The 18,152-nt window shown below is 34.8% G+C and overlaps 1 protein-coding gene across 6 annotated transcripts in view; it reads right to left on the bottom strand.

The window, feature by feature from the left end:
• Nucleotides 1–6,096: 6,096 nt before the first annotated feature.
• The window catches only part of LOC106875867 (zinc finger CCHC domain-containing protein 7), a 34,649-nt gene continuing 22,593 nt past the window's right edge, over nucleotides 6,097–18,152 (bottom strand). For 4 of the 6 annotated variants that reach the window (XM_089365470.1, XM_089365471.1, XM_089365469.1 and 1 more), the window contains exons 10-15: nucleotides 18,016–18,058; nucleotides 16,014–16,049; nucleotides 15,790–15,837; nucleotides 13,774–13,806; nucleotides 13,062–13,103; nucleotides 6,097–6,161 (exon numbers count right to left, since the gene is read on the bottom strand). In XM_089365470.1, the coding sequence (XP_089221596.1) occupies nucleotides 6,097–6,161; nucleotides 13,062–13,103; nucleotides 13,774–13,806; nucleotides 15,790–15,837; nucleotides 16,014–16,049; nucleotides 18,016–18,058 (267 nt within the window). Of the gene's footprint in view, nucleotides 6,162–11,560; nucleotides 12,178–13,061; nucleotides 13,104–13,773; nucleotides 13,807–15,789; nucleotides 15,838–16,013; nucleotides 16,050–18,015; nucleotides 18,059–18,152 lie in introns of those variants that run through there. The other 2 variants (XM_089365473.1, XM_089365472.1) reach the window with 2 other exon arrangements.

Here is an 18,152-nt window from a genome sequence, read left to right as displayed (position 1 = left end):
GAAAGCATATTTTAAATATTTTATTGGGTTTTGAAGTATTGACATTAAGAGTTTTTTCTATATTTTTTTTTTCTGTAGGTATAGTTAGTTTAAATTTTTATTTAGTTGTTGTTATAATTGTTTTTGGTGTTTGTGAAGCTACTTTAGGGTTATCATTATTAGTTAGTTTTATTCGATTACATGGAAATGATTACGTTTTAAGATTAAGGGTTTATAAATTGTAGGTATATTAATGAGAATTATAATATTATTATTTATAAATTTTTGGTTAAAGTGGGAGTTGCGTTTATGATTTATAATAGGTTTTAGTTTTATAAGGTTAAAATATTTAAATGTTGGTTATAGAGGGGTTTGTGAATTTTATTTTTTTTTTGATAAAAGATCAAGGGTTTTGATTTTGTTAAGGTTTTGGACAAGTAGATTGATATTATTATCTAGTTATAAGTCTGTAAAGAAAAAAAACCAACTTTATTATTTACTCTCTTTACAGACTTATAACTAGATAATAATATCAATCTACTTGTCCAAAACCTTAACAAAATCAAAACCCTTGATCTTTTATCAAAAAAAAAATAAAATTCACAAACCCCTCTATAACCAACATTTAAATATTTTAACCTTATAAAACTAAAACCTATTATAAATCATAAACGCAACTCCCACTTTAACCAAAAATTTATAAATAATAATATTATAATTCTCATTAATATACCTACAATTTATAAACCCTTAATCTTAAAACAGTCACATCCCACATGTTTATGGTTAGGTAGAGTGGTGTAGGTAAGATGACAATGAAGAGCCAGAGCATATCCTTGTATTAATATATCCAAGAGAGAATGGTAACAGTGGAGTTAGAACCAGTAGAATGCCAGCATGCAATTTCTTCCTAACCTAGCATAATTTATAATTTGGAAAGAAAGATCAAAAGTAAGATGGAGGTACGGGGTGGAGAGAGAGATATATTGAATACACCCAAATCAAGTACTTTCCTCTCAGCTATGGGCATGCCATGGGGAGTAGAAGAGAGAATGGAGAGGGTGTTAAATATAAGAAAGCCATTTATTGTAGAAAAAACAATAACCCAAAAAACAATATACAAATGGAAACACATTACTTCTATGCTTTTGATATGCAGATATATGCTGTGTTATACATAAGATATATATTTGTTATATGTCCCTTCATATATATATATATATATATATATATATATATATATATATATCACATGGTTCTGGGTTCAGTCCCACTGCGAGACACCTTGGGCAAGTGTCTTCTACTATAGCCTCGGGCCGAACAAAGCCTTGTGAGTGGATTTGGTAGACGGAAACTGAAAGAAACCCGTCGTATATATATATGTGTGTGTGTGTGTGTGGTGTGTGTGGTGTGTGTGTGTGTGTGTGTGTGTGTGTGTGTGTGTGTGTGTCCGCAACATCGCTTGACAAGCGATGCTGGTGTGCTTACATTCCTGTAACTTAGCAGTTCGGCAAAAGAGATCGATAGAATAAGTACTAGGCTTCCAAAGAATAAGTCCTGGGGTCGATTTGCTCGGCTAAAGGCGGTGCTCCAGCATGGCCGCAATCAAATGACTGAAACAAGTAAAATAGTGAGATATATATATATACACACACACACACAGAGGAATATATAGGAATGTACTGACACATATATTTATGCATACACATTCAAGCTTGTATGACATACAATTTATATATAATACATATAATATAATGCATTATATCATTCATATTGTATGATATAATGCTACAATAATAGTTTTTTCATAAAGAATGCGCACTTAGTTCTGAGGTAGGTGACAATCAGATCTAGAATGTGTCATAAATGCTGTGCTTTGTAACAAACAGCATTTTGCTGCATGATCAGTGAAGCATCACAAAACTTGGGTGTAAGCTCATGAAACTTGGGTGTAATCAACAGAGCGAAATCTCTTTACCCTTTGTTTGTAAATTCAAAACAAATATGTGCACATAAATATATTTTTTGATGCATACATTCACATATATATATATATATATATATATACACAGATAGATAGATATGCATATAGATTAGCCAACTTGTGATTGGCTTCTTGGAAGTATAAACAACAATGCTGCCGCTATTTATTGAAAGCATTATATTGGGTCATCCCATAAATAATGCGGTTTTTCAATTGCATAAAGTAAAAGTTGGAGGGGGATGGGATAAAGTACCTGCATCAACTGGCTAGAAAAGCAGGTAGTAATTTTACTTTGACTTATTCTTAGTGAAAGTTTTGAAGAGTGCAGTTCGATTTTAAGCTATTTTTTTCAAAGCTATAATAGAAGTGACAAAGGAGCATAATCGGCATATTTTGCTTTATGAGTTCAATAAAGGCAACAACACAACGGAAAGTGCGAAGAAAATTAATGTAATATATGGGGATCAGACAATAAGCAGAAGCCAATGTCAACAATGGTTTCAGAAATTCTGAGCCAGAAACTACAGCCTAGAAGACAAGCATTGTCCTGGATGATCTGTAGAGCTTGATGAGGATGTCTTGCAAACCCTGGTGGAACAAAATCCCATCGTAACTGTTGAGGAACTAGCAGAGAAGCTAGGATTAAGTCATTCAACCATTCATCAACATCTGCACTAGAAGAAAAACGACCATCTTTGGTTTCAAGACAAAAGGTGTTCTTCTATCAGGATAATACTCAGCCACATACAGCAAGGACGACATTCCAAAGGCTGGAGCAGTTTGAATGGGAAATGATGCCTCCCCCACCATATTCGCCAGACATTACCCCATCTGATTATCATTTATTCCACAGTCTTCCAAATCATTTGGACGGAAAAAATGTGAATTCTGTAGACGAGGTCAAAACAGTACTGGAGAAGTATTTTACATTACAAACAAGTGAATGTTAGAAGAGGGGTCATGCTAGTCTACCAGAGAGATGGAAGTGCATTGTAGAAAATGAAGGAAAGTATATTTTAGATTTAAAAAGACCTTTGCTTATCTTAATTTTGAAAAATAAAATAAGTATAAAAAAAGCCATATTATTTATGGGATGACCCAATATATCATCATCATTTAATGTTTATCTTACATGCTGGCATGGGTTGGATAATTTTACAGGAACTGGCAAGCCAAAGGAATGCGCCAGGTTCCACTGTCTGTTTTAGCATGATTTTTATAGTGGACTGGGTAATTTTTACGTGCATCAGCACTAGCAAGATCTATTTGGCATAGTTTTCATGGCTGGATGACCATCTTAATGACAACCAGTTTACAGGGTGGGCATATAAGTAGTAATTTTATATACAGGAAGACACATTGTAGTATGCTGTCTAAAGCCTGTTCGCAGTATTTGACTACCTGATGTTATCAACTGTATGGATTTAAATGCCACTGGGTTTACTTCAAGAATTCCTTTTGTGTTTGTAGAGTTTATGAAATATGAGGGAAAGAAAATGGAATTCACAAGACTCTTTATTATTCACTACAATCGTTTCAACCCTTCATACACTGTTGTGGTGCATCAAAGGTACAGATGTATCTCGTCAGGTACCTTGTTTTTTAATCTCCATTTCACTTATTTCTATCACAATAAATTTTGGTAGTTGTAGTAGTGTGCTTCACATCAAAATAACAGGTTGATTGTAGCTGATTCTTTGATTTGTTTAAAACTTTCTTTCACAGGTATCATCCATAACAGAATATTCTCTATATTCCCCTGCTGTTTATTTCTCACTCAGATATAATTTTTTTTGTTTATTTTTTTTCTTTTCCCAATGCCAGTCAGGTAGGTACTGTATTTGCTGGTGTAGAAAATGCATTCTTGTATAAAACAAATCTGTTTTTGTGGGGGAGAAAGTATTTAATGTTTCATCATAGACTCAGTATCCCATTTGTAACACAGTTGCATTAAATGCCTAGCATTTGGGTGGGGGGAGGTTACATTTTAGGATTAAAAAAGTGCATCTTAAACAACAGCATATTCAATAGGTACTCAATCATATATTTGCCTACAAACTTATGCAAAATCTGTTTGCACAATGTATCCCATGCTCTAATCACGATTTTTTCGTGTACTATAAGTAGAATATACACTCACCATCATATACAAAACTTAATGTTAATGCCAAAAATACCATCTTTAAGATGGCATAGTCATGCTGTGTGGTAAGTAGCTTGCTTACCAACCACATGGTTCTGGGTTCAGTGCCACTGCATGACACCTTGGGCAAGTGTTTTCTTCTATAGACTTGGGCCAACCAAAGCCTTGTGAGTGGATTTGGTAAACAGAATCTAAAAGCCCAACTAAGGCGGTGAGCTGGCAGAATCGTTAGCACGCCGGGCGAAATGCTTAGCGGTATTTCGTCTGCCTTTACATTCTGAGTTCAAATTTCGCCGAGGTCAACTTTGCCTTTCATCCTTTCGGGGTTGATAAATTAAGTACCAGTTACACACTGGGGTTGATGTAATTGACTTAATCCCTTTGTCTGTCCTTGTTTGTCCCCTCTATGTTTACCCCTTGTGGGCAATAAAGAAATAAGAAACTGAAAGCCCATCATATATATATATATATATACATACATACATATAGGCCACAGTTATGGCAAGCCAAGTGAGACCATAACTGTGGGCTATGCCAGTGCAGCATAACTGGCCCATCTAAGAGTACCCTTCAATCATTGGGCAATAAACGGCGCTTGCGAGACCTGTTGAGTCAAATGAAGTCACTGTTGTGGCCAATGACAGTACTGCTTGATTGGCTCCATGCCAGTGGCACGTAAAAAGCACCATTCGAGCGTGGTTGATGCCAGTGCCGGCTGACTGGCTCCCATGCTTGTGGCATGTAAAAAGCACCATTCAAGCGTGGTCGATGCCAGTACTGCCTCGTGCCAGTGGCTCGTAAGAAGCATCCACTCCACTCTCGGAGTGGTTGGCATTAGGAAGGACATCCAGCTGTAGAAACTCTGTCAGATGAGATTGGAACCTGGTGCAGCCCTCAGTCAAACTGTCCAACCTATGCCAGCATGGAAAGCAGATGGTAAACGATCATGAAGATGATGATGTCTGTGTTTGTCCGCCCACCATCGCTTGACAACCGATGTTAGCATGTTTACGTCCCCGTAACTTAGCGGTTCGGCAAAAGAGACCGATAGAATAAGTACTAGGCTTACAAAGAATAAGTCCTGGGGTCAATTTGCTTGACTAAAGGCGGTCCTCCAGCATGGCCGCAGTCAAATGACTGAAACAAGTAAAAAAAAAAATAAAAGGATATACACATTCACACATGTGATATACATAAATCAACAGTTGAGGTCCTAAGTTGCTCAACATAGAAAACACGCAGAAATGCTCAAACGATTTGAACTTATACATGAGTATTTGTCCTCTAAGTATTTTCCAGTTGTTTCTCACTATAACATTACATGTGTTTATGTATGTTTATTTTTTTATATCAAGCCTGTTTATCTGCATCTCTCTCTCTCTCTCTCTATATATATATATATATATAATTAAGTGGAGAATGGAGAATTATAATTATAAACTGCGGTTTAAACGATAAATTACCTGCCTCTGGATACCTTCTAACAAAGACGGTACCCACACAAGTAATCTCCAGGAGTGCCTTCGGATTTAACTATCCCCTGGTTGCTTAGATACTTCAGACTACCCCTGAAATATTGAAGCAATCTTATATATATATACTTTTTCAGACATTTCTTTGTGTTGTCTTAAATATTTTTTTTTCCTTTTCTCCTAATAACTTCTGTTTATTTACCATTCAGTCTGCACACCTCAATCTTTTCTGTTATTGTATTCATCTCAGTTCTTTGTCCTTGTTCATCTGCCATGTCTAATTGTTTACACTCTAGAGTTATGTTGCTGACACTGCAAAATTGAACAACATTGTCAGAAACTTTTGAAATTTTGATGAGATTTTCTCAACAACAAGGTGTTGAACTTGTCTGCATCTTTTTTGATTTTTAAAAAATTCTTTTCTGATTTTCTACATAAATACTTTTTGTTCTCCTTCTGTGACATTTTATTATTTTTACACACACATAAAGGAAACTGTTAAATCAACAAATGCTTACCTAAGAGCTTGACAGATATTTAAAGCTGACACTTGTTAGAAAAAGCTGGAAGAACTTCCTGTAACCTTGATAGATTGAAGAAATTTGAAATAAATAGCATTTGAAGAAATTTGAAAAAGCATTTGTTGTAAGAAAATGGTCATTGCTGTTGTTGCTAAAATTACAGAACATCAGCAATATAAGATTTGGTTATACAATTAAATTATGGTTGATATTGGTCCATCTAAATGAAGAATCAATAGATAAATTAAAAATAGCAGCAGAAAGTTTTAAATTTTATTCAAACTACATATTGGATCTTGAAATTATACCAAGTTTTGAGACTATATTGTCCATCCATCTTCTGTACCCACTATTCCTAGGAGGGTTGTAAGGGTAGAGTCCTAAGGCACCTCATCCATAGGATCTTGTAAGATGCAAACATTATTACTGTAACCTCTCAATGCAAATAAGTAGCGGCTCAACCCGGAGCGACTCCTTTATCTTACAGTTGAGCAACATTAGTCCAGAGATCCTTCCGAGGAACCGTTTTGGCTATTTGCATTCACAATCATTCATGACCAAAGATGAAGATAGGAATGAAAGCTGAATTGAAGATAGTGAGTTTGCTTTTTTTCCCCCCTTCTTTACTAACCTTTCCACATCTGGGAATCAAATGCTGGGCTAGCACATTACTTTGTGGAGGCACATGGCCTTGTGGTCAAGGGATCAAATCTCAGACTGGGCAATGTGTGTGTTTATAAGCAAAACACCTAAGCTCCTTGTGGCTCCAGAAGGTAACTTCTGCCACAACTTTCTCTCACTCTCTCCTCCTGCATCTAGCAGCTCACCTGTGACGGACTGGCATCCTGTCCAGGTGGGAAACCTACACGCCAATGAAACTGGAATTATGAGCCAAGCATGGCTCAAAAAGGAACAAACAACATTACTTTGCCAGTACCTGCAATCCAAGCCACCTGCTTCCCATCACTTGTGAAAAGTCCCAAGAAATTTGAACTTCACTTACTTTAGTGATGTTCCACTCATATCTGGAATGTAGAGGAAGACTTTCTTGAAAGGACTAATGTCTCAGCGTTTACAACACTGATTCTTACCCCTGCCTCACAGCACTCAGCAGCGAACCCATTCAATGCATGCTGGCGATCAACTTTTGAGTCAAGTACCATTATGACACCTGCAAATATCGGTTGACTGATCCTACTCACCAATTGTGATTCCACTTCAACAGTCAAATGCCATTTCAAACAGACACCTCTTAATAAAATCAAATATTATCTTTAGACATTTGATAGAAACAATTCTTTTTTTTTATATAATTACTAAAACTAGAGATAATTCATATTTCCTCAGCCCCTTATGCTATTTGGAACAATAGCACTCCAAAGTCCATTTAAGGTTTTAATACCTACTTTGTTTCATCACCAGAATGAGGTTACAACAATAACATACCTTCCAGTAAGTTGTAAATGTTCACAATAATATTGAAGTAGCTAGTGAAATCACCAATCTTTTCAGTCATTCAATGGTTAAAACCCTGTTAAAATTTCATGCTTTACTTTACATGCACCATATAAGTGTGTTGAGCTTGTTTATTTTGTCATTAGTAAAATTTCCATACCTTTTATCTTTGTGCAGATCTATATAAAACTAGCAATACCAACTACTTAATGTTTTTCTAATTTTATTTGATGGACTAATAATTTTAAATTTGGTGTTGAAAATGTTATCATTTCTATTAATTAGGCTTGGCTTGGCTACATTGTTAAGAAACTTGCTTTCCAGTCATGTGATCATGAATTCAGACCTACCAAGAATCACTTTGGGCAAACATCTATTATAGCTCTAGGCTGATGAAAGCCTTGTGAGTAGATTTGATAGACAAGAAACGAAAGAAGCCCATTGTATATATATATATATATATATATATATATATAATGTATGTACCTTCACTGCTTGACTTCATATGATTGTAAACGAGCATTATCGCCATACAAATGAGGCTCATTTCCAGTCTTTCTGTGAAAACATGTCTAACTATGGCTATGGGAAAATGTTACCGTTTGGAGAGTTGGTGACAGGAAGAGCATCTGGCCATTGAAAATCTGCCTCAACAAATTTCATTTGATTCATGCAAAAAAAAAAAAAAAAAAAAAAAAAAAAAAAGCATATAAAATAGTGTTGATAAGATTTCAAGAATTCTTTGTGACTGACCAGTTACAAGACACAAACAACAGGACATTATTATAAATAATTCATTCTGGTGATAAGGGAGTACCATCTTGAAATGGTAATTAGAACTGGCACTCTGTTTATGACAATATATGTTCCAGTTGATCTGATCAATGTAACAGCCTGCAGGTAGCTGAACACTTCACAGACACAAGTACCTACAACGTAGTTCTCCGGGTGATTCAGCACGACACAGAATGTGACAAGGCCAAGTGGACAGGAGCAACATGAAATAAAGTGTCTCGCTCAAGGACACAACATGCTGCCAGGAATCAAACTCACAACCTTACAATTGTGAGCCCAATACCTTGACCCCTAAGCCACACACCTTCATGTAATTGGTATGCTTGAGAAGAACTGTTGAGTGAAGTTGAAATCATTGTCATAGCCAATGCAAGTACTGCCTGACTGGCACATAAAAAGTACCATTCAAGCATGGTCAATGCCAGTCCCACCAGAGTGGCTCCAGTGCAGGTGGCACATAAAAAGCACCAGTCGAGCACAGTTGTTGCCAGAGCCACCTGACTGGCTCCTGTGCCGATGGCACATAAAGAGCACCATCCAAATGTGGTCGTTGCTAGTGCCGCTGGCATGTAAAATGCACCATTCGAGAGTGGTCGATGCCAGTACCGCATGACTGCCGCCCCCCCCCCCCCCATACTGGTGGCACGTAAAAAGCACACACTACACTCTCGGAGTGTTTGGAGTTAGGAATGGCATCCAGCTGTAGAAACCATGCCAGATCAGATTGGAACCTGGTACAGCCTCCTGGCTTGCCAGTCCTCAGTAAAACCGTCCAACCCATGCCAGCATGGAAAGCAGACGTTAAACAATGATGATGATGAACTGCTTCAAATTAAACAGATTAATATAATAAATATTCAAAAAATAATTCTCTTCAAAAATATTGAACTTGAACTGTTATGTCTTTACTGTAAAATGATTTGAAGGAAAAGTTTAGAAGCTCACTCTGCATCAATATAGTTTCAAGTCCAGTGCCGCTGTGTCGCAGCTGAGGAAAGCATTGTCAACTACAGCTCCAGGCTGACAAAAGTCTTGTGAGTGAATTTGTTAAATGGAAAATGTATTAAACCTGTGTGTATATACATACATACACATTATATAATATCTCCCTCCTTCTCCATCTGGGGTATCCTTGTATCTCTTTCTAAAGGCAAAGATACCTATCTCTATTCCTGTTATTTCTTTAACCTCTCACGTACAGGCACGAAATCACCTCCCTCAGTTGAGGGGACTGTCTTACAAGCTGCCTAATGATCCCTCCATATGAAAAGCACCCAGTTACAATCTATAAAGTGGTTGGTGTGAAGCTCCAGAAACCATGCCAAAACAGACAACTGGAATTTGGTGCAGCTCTCTGGGTTGCTAGCTCATTGAAGCATCAAACACATGCCAATATGAAAAATAAATACTAAACGAGGATGATTATATTTGCACACACACACACACACACTTGTATGAATGTTGATATTTTGCTTGATACCATTTTAGTAAAGCTGTAATTGTTGACGACACTTGTTGATATTACAACCAGTCAGTCTGTGCTCTTGAGGACCTGTAGAATACAAAAATCCATTCCCTTATAAACAAGCAAGGGTTGGCAAAAGAAAGAACTTCTGGCCTTAAAATCAATTCCTGGTATAAACCATGCCAGCATGGCATGGAAAAGCTAATATTGAAACAAGATTTTATATATATATATATATCTGTAAAAATGTGACACTTATTCGGTAGCCATGATAAAACTCCGAGTTCTATCATGACTACAGAATAAGTGTCACATATTTTTACAGATAAATTCCTCTATTTACATAATATCGAGGTCTCTTTCTTTCTTTTGTTGTCCTTCCTATCAATATATATATATATATATATATATATATATATATAAGGAAAACAGAAAACAACAGATAGACATCAGTTTTTAAACACATTCTTTTAAGAGGTATATATTCTCATAATGAATATAAACACACATACACATGCCAAAACAGTTGCAGAAGTCTGGTGCAGGCTCCTGCCTGGCCAGCTCCTGTCAAACAGTGCAACCAATGCCAGCATGGAAAGAGGACGTTAAACAATGATTGAGACATATATATATATATTTGAAGAAAAGCAAGAAAAATGCATTAGGTTATAGCAGTACGTACGTTTCGTACAAACTTCATTTGTTTATGTAGTGAGAATGCCACATAAGATGTGCAATGAAATGTACTCCTCAGCTGCATAATGGAAGTTCATTTCAGGAAGTTGAAATGAACTTCCATCATGCAGCTGAGGAGTACATTTTATGTAGTGTTCTCACTACATAAATAAATGAAGTTTGTACGAAACGTACGTACTGCTATAACCTATTGAATTTTTGTTGCTTTTCTTCAAATTTTATTCACCAAATCTCTTGATTTTGTTTTTGGTTTTTACCCTACCAAATTCTGGTGCCTCAAACATTTTAAGTACCACATTTAATCTTTTGATTAAAGCTATATATATATATTATACACACACACACACACACACAAATTTAAATATATATATATGTATATTATATATAATACAAAGAATATGTATGCATATATACACACATATATGTACATACTTACATCTACATGTGTATATAGATGCATATCAGGGTACAGGACGTTAGAACAATGAACTACAGACAACAGAACGAACACACAGGAAAACAGATAGACACTTGGAATTAATCCTTCGTCAGCTGCCTCTATTCTAACTAGACGTTTCGAAGATAAGGCAGTGAATGCATTTTAATGAAGAGTTCTACATGGAGCAAGAAAATAACTTCTTTCATGAAAAAAAACTGAGTGGTTGTGTGGTAAGAAGCTCGCTTCTTAATCACATAATTCCAGGTTCAGCTCCATTGTGTGGCACCTTGGGCAAGTGTCTTTTACAATACCCTTGGGTCAACCAAAGCCTTGTGAGTGAATCTGGCAGATAGAAGTTTAAAGAAGCCACCTGTGTGTGTGTGTGTCTGTGTGTCCTCCCCTTCCACTACTTAACAACCAGCGTCGTCCCTGTAACTTATCAGTTTGGCAAAAGCAACTGATAGAATAAGTATCAGGCTCAGCAAAAAAGTAAGTACTGAGGTTAATTCATTCAGCTAAAAATTCTTCAAGGTGGTGCCCCAGCATGGCCATAGTCTAACGACTGAAACAAGTAAGAGATAAAAGATAACAAAAACAAAACAAAGGCGGAGTATGATGTAGTGGAATCTGCCATTTATATTTAATTGCAATAAATTATCTTGCACACAACATGGACTTTTCAAAAACAGTAAAAAGTACCAATCTATTCATGAGGAAGATACAATCTGTTGTATGCCATATGCAATATTTGCAAAACAAAACATCACATAAACATTTTAATACATTAGAACATGTGGAATATCAAAAATATCCAATAGGTTGGTAAATGTATCAAACATTCCCTTTCTTTATAAATAAAATTTAACACGAAAAAAAAAAATGAACATACTGAAGCACTGTCTTCACAGTAGTACAACTAAAACTTAATATGTGTTTATTATATGTGTATATATATATATATATATATACTCTTTATTCTATTACGTATTAATTAATGAAATTATCTTTTTTGTAAAATGAAAACGTTTAAGTAACTCAGTAATCTTTATCGAAAATTAAAACAATGACTGACTAAAATTTTAAATAAACTTATACTTTCATTCTTCAGAAAATATATAGTTCTAATTCTAACAAATATTGTATTCAATTTAAATTCTTGTCCAGGAGAAATTTGTTGAAATATTTCTGAATATTCACTTAGATCTGTTTTTATCAGCAACTTTATTGGCTGAAAAGGAAAAAAAAAAAGAAAAAAAAAAAATCATAGCATTAATTACAGAATACTTTCAAAATTTCTTTTGTGAAATTCAAAATAAATTCTTTTGTGAACTTTTCCATAGGAAATAACTTTTGAAAGTTACTCTTACAAGTGATTGATCTTGAATTATTTTAGCATAATGACAATAAAGAACCTCGGAAAGAGAATATTACCCCATTTTTTTCAGTTACAATGAGTGAAAAACCTTAGAACCAAAAAGATTAGCCAAGGTTTATTAGAATTCCTAGTAGCTCCATTTCATCAGTACACCAAATGCTAATAAGAGAGAATAAGTCATAGTTTTCCTAAGTCAGTGCAAAGGGATTAACCCCTTGGCATTCAGATTATTCCGTCAAATGCAATGCTTATTTATTCACAAAGTTTTGAATTAATCATGCATTATCTTCTGGCTTTGAAATTTCGATAGTTTATTTTTAGTATGATATTGTAGGGTAGGTGTGAGAAGCCAGATCTGGTCAGTCTGGGCTAGATATGACAGGTTTAGATATTAAAGGGTTAAAGAGAAGAAAAAATAAGACTAACTTCAATCTGCATTACACAACCAGATGTTAAAATATTTCACCAAACAAACTATGTATTACCTGAGCAAATTATTGGGTATTCAATGTATTGATAAATTTATAGATTTAACCTTCCAAATGTTTAACAGCATCGCTTCCTGTCAAGCTCAATAGCTCTAATAAAGTCAGTATCTCATGAAATATGAAGCTACTACAAGAATAAATGACAACTGACAGACAAGGCAGTCATTTTTGAGCAAATCACTGGTATATTAGAGCCAACCATGCCATTACACTCCATAAATAACTTCCAAAAACTAAGCAAATACTTACCGAGTTTGTTTTTCTTTTTTTTGGCTTTTAATTTCTTATTCACTGAAGACAAAAAATATAGAGAAACAGGGAAAAAAAAAAATCAATATAAACTGAATCAATTCATGATTGTGGTTTAGAGAAGTGGTTCTTAACTGGGGTCCACATACGATTTTGCTGTTAAAGCTTATGAACAATGAATAAGTTATACTTCTATAGTATTGTAACAATTTTTAAATACAATTTGTAATATTCAATAATCATTAAGAGTTTTTTTTTGACGGTTCCAGGTTCATGGCAACTTAGGCAAGTGCCTTCTACTATAACCTCAGGCCGACCAAAGCCTTGAGCGGATTTGGTAGAGAAACTGAAAGAAGCCCGTTGTGTATATATATATATATATATATATGTGTGTGTGTGTGTGTCTTTGTCTGCCCATCTTTGCGTGACAACCGATGTTCGTGTTTATGTTGCCATACTAGGCTTACAAAATCTTACAATAAGTCCTGGGGTTGATTAGTTCAACTAAAGGTGGTGCTCCAGCATGGCCACAGTCAAATGAGTGAAACAAGTGAAAGTAAAAATAAGGGTCCAGTAGAGTAAAATTGAAGGGGTCCATAGGCAAAAAAATGTTTGGGAACCACAGGATTAGCTGGAGATTTCAAAAAATACAAAACAGCTAAATAAATAACTGACAAGAACAGAGAGAAAAAAAAGCAGAAAGTGAGCTTACCATTACAATCAATCTGTGCTTTTATTTGAAATTCTGCAAAAAATAAATATATACAATCAAATAATTTGATATTTAGAAAAATTATTTAAATTTATATGCTGTGTTTGGTCTTTCAATTTTACTCATCTAGAACTTTTTTTTTTTTTGAGGTGCCATGTCCAGAATGTCAGACATGGACAATCATGACCTGTCACAATTTTTTGTTCTTTCTTCCGTCCACTTTATCAAGCTTGACATCTATATCAACCTTCTTCCCCTGCTTCTTTTCCCTTCAATCTTTCCAATCATCACATGACCAAGAAAATTCAGTTCAGCCTTTATCTCACAAAGTAATTTCCTAATTTACTACAGCTCAGGTGATCACTTTTGCATTAGATGCTTTGTCTATCCATGCTATCTTCAAATTTTCCTTCAAATTTCATAGCTCTTCAAGCACTTTCTCATTCTTGATATATGTCTCATTTCCATACATTAGCACAAACAAAATATTCTCAAAACTGGAATTTAATATCTATATTCATGAACTAAGAAGGAAAAAAAAATGTTACTTTTATCTTTCTTTCTAAAAAACAAAAAAATTAAACTTTTGCATGTTGGAACTCAAGCTTAGTTTTACAGTTTGACAGAGCAGTTACTCAAACTTGAAGTGGAAGTTGTTACAAAATCATGCAAACACGGCAAGGTTTTAACTTGCAAACATGAAAAACTCATCACATCACTAAATACTACGGAGGGATTAAACCTTGTTACTATATTACTGTTGAAATATACTGCCTTTGTTTCAATTAATTTGAAAATAATGACCATTATCAAGCTGGTGTTTGGAACATGCATTAACATGAAATTTTGGTGGAAGAAGGTTTTTATTTAGATCACTTTAAAACAAGAAATTTGTATCAGAAACAGGGGCAGTATCAGGTTAATTGATATCAAAAAGGTTAAGCTGTTTGAATAGGTCAAGCAAAGTTATCTATCTTGCAATAGGCACTGTGAAATAGCTACAGTAGCTTTCAATTTGTATTGTACAAGTCAAATATCCTTAAATTTGATTTCTACATAAGCTTTGTAACTAATTAAATTCATGAATGATCAATTCAAGCAAGGCACCTCGATTAAGGAAATTCGTTTTGTAACATGCTTCAGGTCCTACAGTACAGCACTTTGGATAGATGTCTTCTAGAATAAACCTTGAGCTAATCAGTGCCTCAAGGAGACACCTGCATATTTTGTGTAAAAAGAGTACAAATTAGAAAAAAAAAACTGAAACTGGTACATTCAAAACAAAAAGTACCTTGTCGAATTTTTCCACAAGCTGTTGGCCTTTCACCGACAGTCTTGCCATCAGAAATGGACCAGTGAATGACCTACAGGGAAACTTGTAACTAACAATATTGTTGCTCATAATGCTATCAAAATTAATCCAGTGAATTAATTTTGTGGGGTTTTATTTTTTTCAGCAAGAATTTGACATAATAGATTTATTATTCAGCCTTCCAAATGACTAATAGCATTTTTTCCAGTGAAACCCAATAAAATAACGAAAATTCAAAATTCCAAGAATTATAGGACCAATCCTGGCAATAAACATGGTGCTCATATTCTGAGCAAATCAACATGACATACTGGCACGTCAACTTATATTTGGCTCAGAGAAGGTGTGTGGCCTTGTGATTAGGGTGTTGTACTCACAATCATGAGATCATAGTTTCGATTCCCGGACCAACTGTGTGTGTTACTGAACAAAACACTTTATTTTACATACAAGGGTAAGATAGCGACTCATGAAAATCACTCAAATAGGTCTTGCTACCTATGTTTTGTATTCAGCAATTAAAAGGATGAATAGTACAACCAATACTGTGAATCTCAACTAGTTGGAATTGGTTGTTCAACCATGGTAAAGGATTATTATGTATTCTCTCTCTCTCTATGCACTCACTCAATGGTCCCATAGTGCATAGAGCCAACAAGGTCCACAGTAAATTCAATGCAGCACCATTAAACAATAATACTTACGGTTGTCTCTCTTCTTTTTCTTGGATTTTTTCTTTTTTACCACTTCGGCTGAAAAAGAAATATAGGAAAATAATAAAAAAAAATTTAAAAAAAAAAAAACCATTAAAAATATTTTTTCGCTTTTATAGTGCATGATCTAGATGAATTGTTATTTTCGAAAAAGAAAAACGGTTAAATATTAGAGAAAAGTTAATAGGATAGGTCAATAAAAAAAATAAACTAACTTTTGTATTTAATCTTCGGTTTCTTTAATGGAATTTCTGTAAAATAATGAAAATGCAGTTCATCATTTAATAAAAATAATAAAAACTCAGAATAATTATACTTGGAGAGTAAATTACTAAAATTAAGAAGCCAAACATTTTTTTTTTATGTTGGTACACTGTTAAAATTTAATCTCAAAACAAGTTTATTTCACAATCATTTTGACGCCTGCTTTTCTATGCTTGCATGGGTCAAATGAAGTTTGAGGCAGATTTTCTATGATTGGATGCCCTTCCCGTTTTCTACCAGAGTAATACCATCCCATGCCAACATGCTTTTACAAAATATCAGAAACACACCAACATCGGTTGTCAAATGATGGTGGTGGTGGTGATGGGGGGGGGGACAAACATGGATACATATACATATATATATATATATATATATATATATATATATATATATATATATATATGTATATGTATATACACACACATATATAATTAATCAAAGGACATACTGAGTATGTCTACCTGCTGTTATTTCAAGCAGGTAGACATACTTAGTATGTCCTTTGATTAATTTTACTCCTTCAGTTATTTAATGCTTATTTTGGGGCCTGCAATCGCCTATATTATTCTGTTATCATTTTTAAATTGTTACACTAGATAACAGAACATCTTCACAAATTATTTTTTTGTGAATTATATTTTCTCATGAATTATTTGCTCCGTATTGAAATATATACGACCGGTTTCTTTCAGTTTCCTTCTACCAAATCCATTTACAAGGCTTTGGTTGGCCTGAGTTTATAGTAGAAGACACTTGCCCAAGGCGCCACGCAGTGGGACCGAAGCTGGGATCATGTGGTTGGGAAGCAAGCTTTTTACCACACAGCCAATCCGGCGCCTTGAACAATTTTTTTTTCTATTGAGAGGAAGAGTAGTGCCTATGATCATTTCAGGATCCCCAAGACCTGAAGTCCTAACCCAAATGCTTGGAACTAAATGGACTACAGTCAAGATGCTGAAGAAATATGTGGTATGGTTGAAGCCAGAAATGGATTAAAATCTACTAAACGAGAACAGAAATTATCAATGACTGGTTTCCACAAGGCTTTGGTTGACCCAGAGCTATGGCAGAAGAAATTTGTCCAAGGAATGATGTAGTGAGATTGAACTGAAAAACCACATAGCTACAAATTGAAATTTCCAAATATAGTTACACTTACATTCATTTTGTTAGAGTAAATGCTTAGTTATACAACTGGACGCTCTAGTCGTCACAATAATCATCATCATCAGTTTAACATTCACTTTTCCATGCTTGTAAGGGTTGAAGGCAGATGCCTTACCTGTCACCAACCCACACATTTCATCATCATCATTGCTTAACATCTGCCTTCCATGATGTTGGTATGGAGGGACAAAATAATTGTTTCGCCTGCAGGGGGACTTGAACCCACAACTCTCAGATGACTTAAGATTCAAACAGAAAAGTCAGATGCTCTACCAACTGAGCTTTGCAAGCTAACATTTCCAAGTTAATATTTTTCCATGGCCTGACATGTTTCCACAAGATATTGAAAATGAATGCCGCTACTCGTTTGACAATGATAATCATTTTACAAGTATCTCATGATGTCAAGACAAGCACAGCCACGATGGTCTTCTTTCAGTTTCTGTCTACCAAATTCACTAACAAGGCTTTGGTTGACATAGACCTATAATAGAAGATCGTGGAACTGAACCCTTGAGCATGTGGTTGGAAAGCAAGCTTTTTACCACACAGCTGCAACTAGTTACCGCTTACCAGAAATTGAAACAATCATGTAAATGAAACAAGGTGTAAATAGATGAAGATCAAATCATTAGAATTAGTTAGAGTTATGCACCTTCTCCTAGAATAACAAACAGCATGGAATGAACTTACAACTAGGTTTAGCAAGCAACTTGATCTTACAAATAATTTTGAATCGCACATTGTAATTTATCTTCCAAGCAGTTTATAGTTAATACTTACCATCATTTCCAACCATTAATTTCATATATCTTTTCTGCTCTTTCTGAAAAGATAGAAAAAAAAAAAAAAAAAAAATATATATATACACACACACACACACATATATATATAAAAAGTAAAAAAAAACAAAAAAAAAA

The sequence above is a fragment of the Octopus bimaculoides genome, chromosome Z (assembly GCF_046866305.1).
Source record: "Octopus bimaculoides isolate indiv1 chromosome Z, ASM4686630v1, whole genome shotgun sequence".
NCBI lineage: Eukaryota > Metazoa > Mollusca > Cephalopoda > Octopoda > Octopodidae > Octopus > Octopus bimaculoides.
Note: the sequence above shows the minus strand (reverse complement) of the source record. Positions and strands in the feature narration are given on the sequence as shown.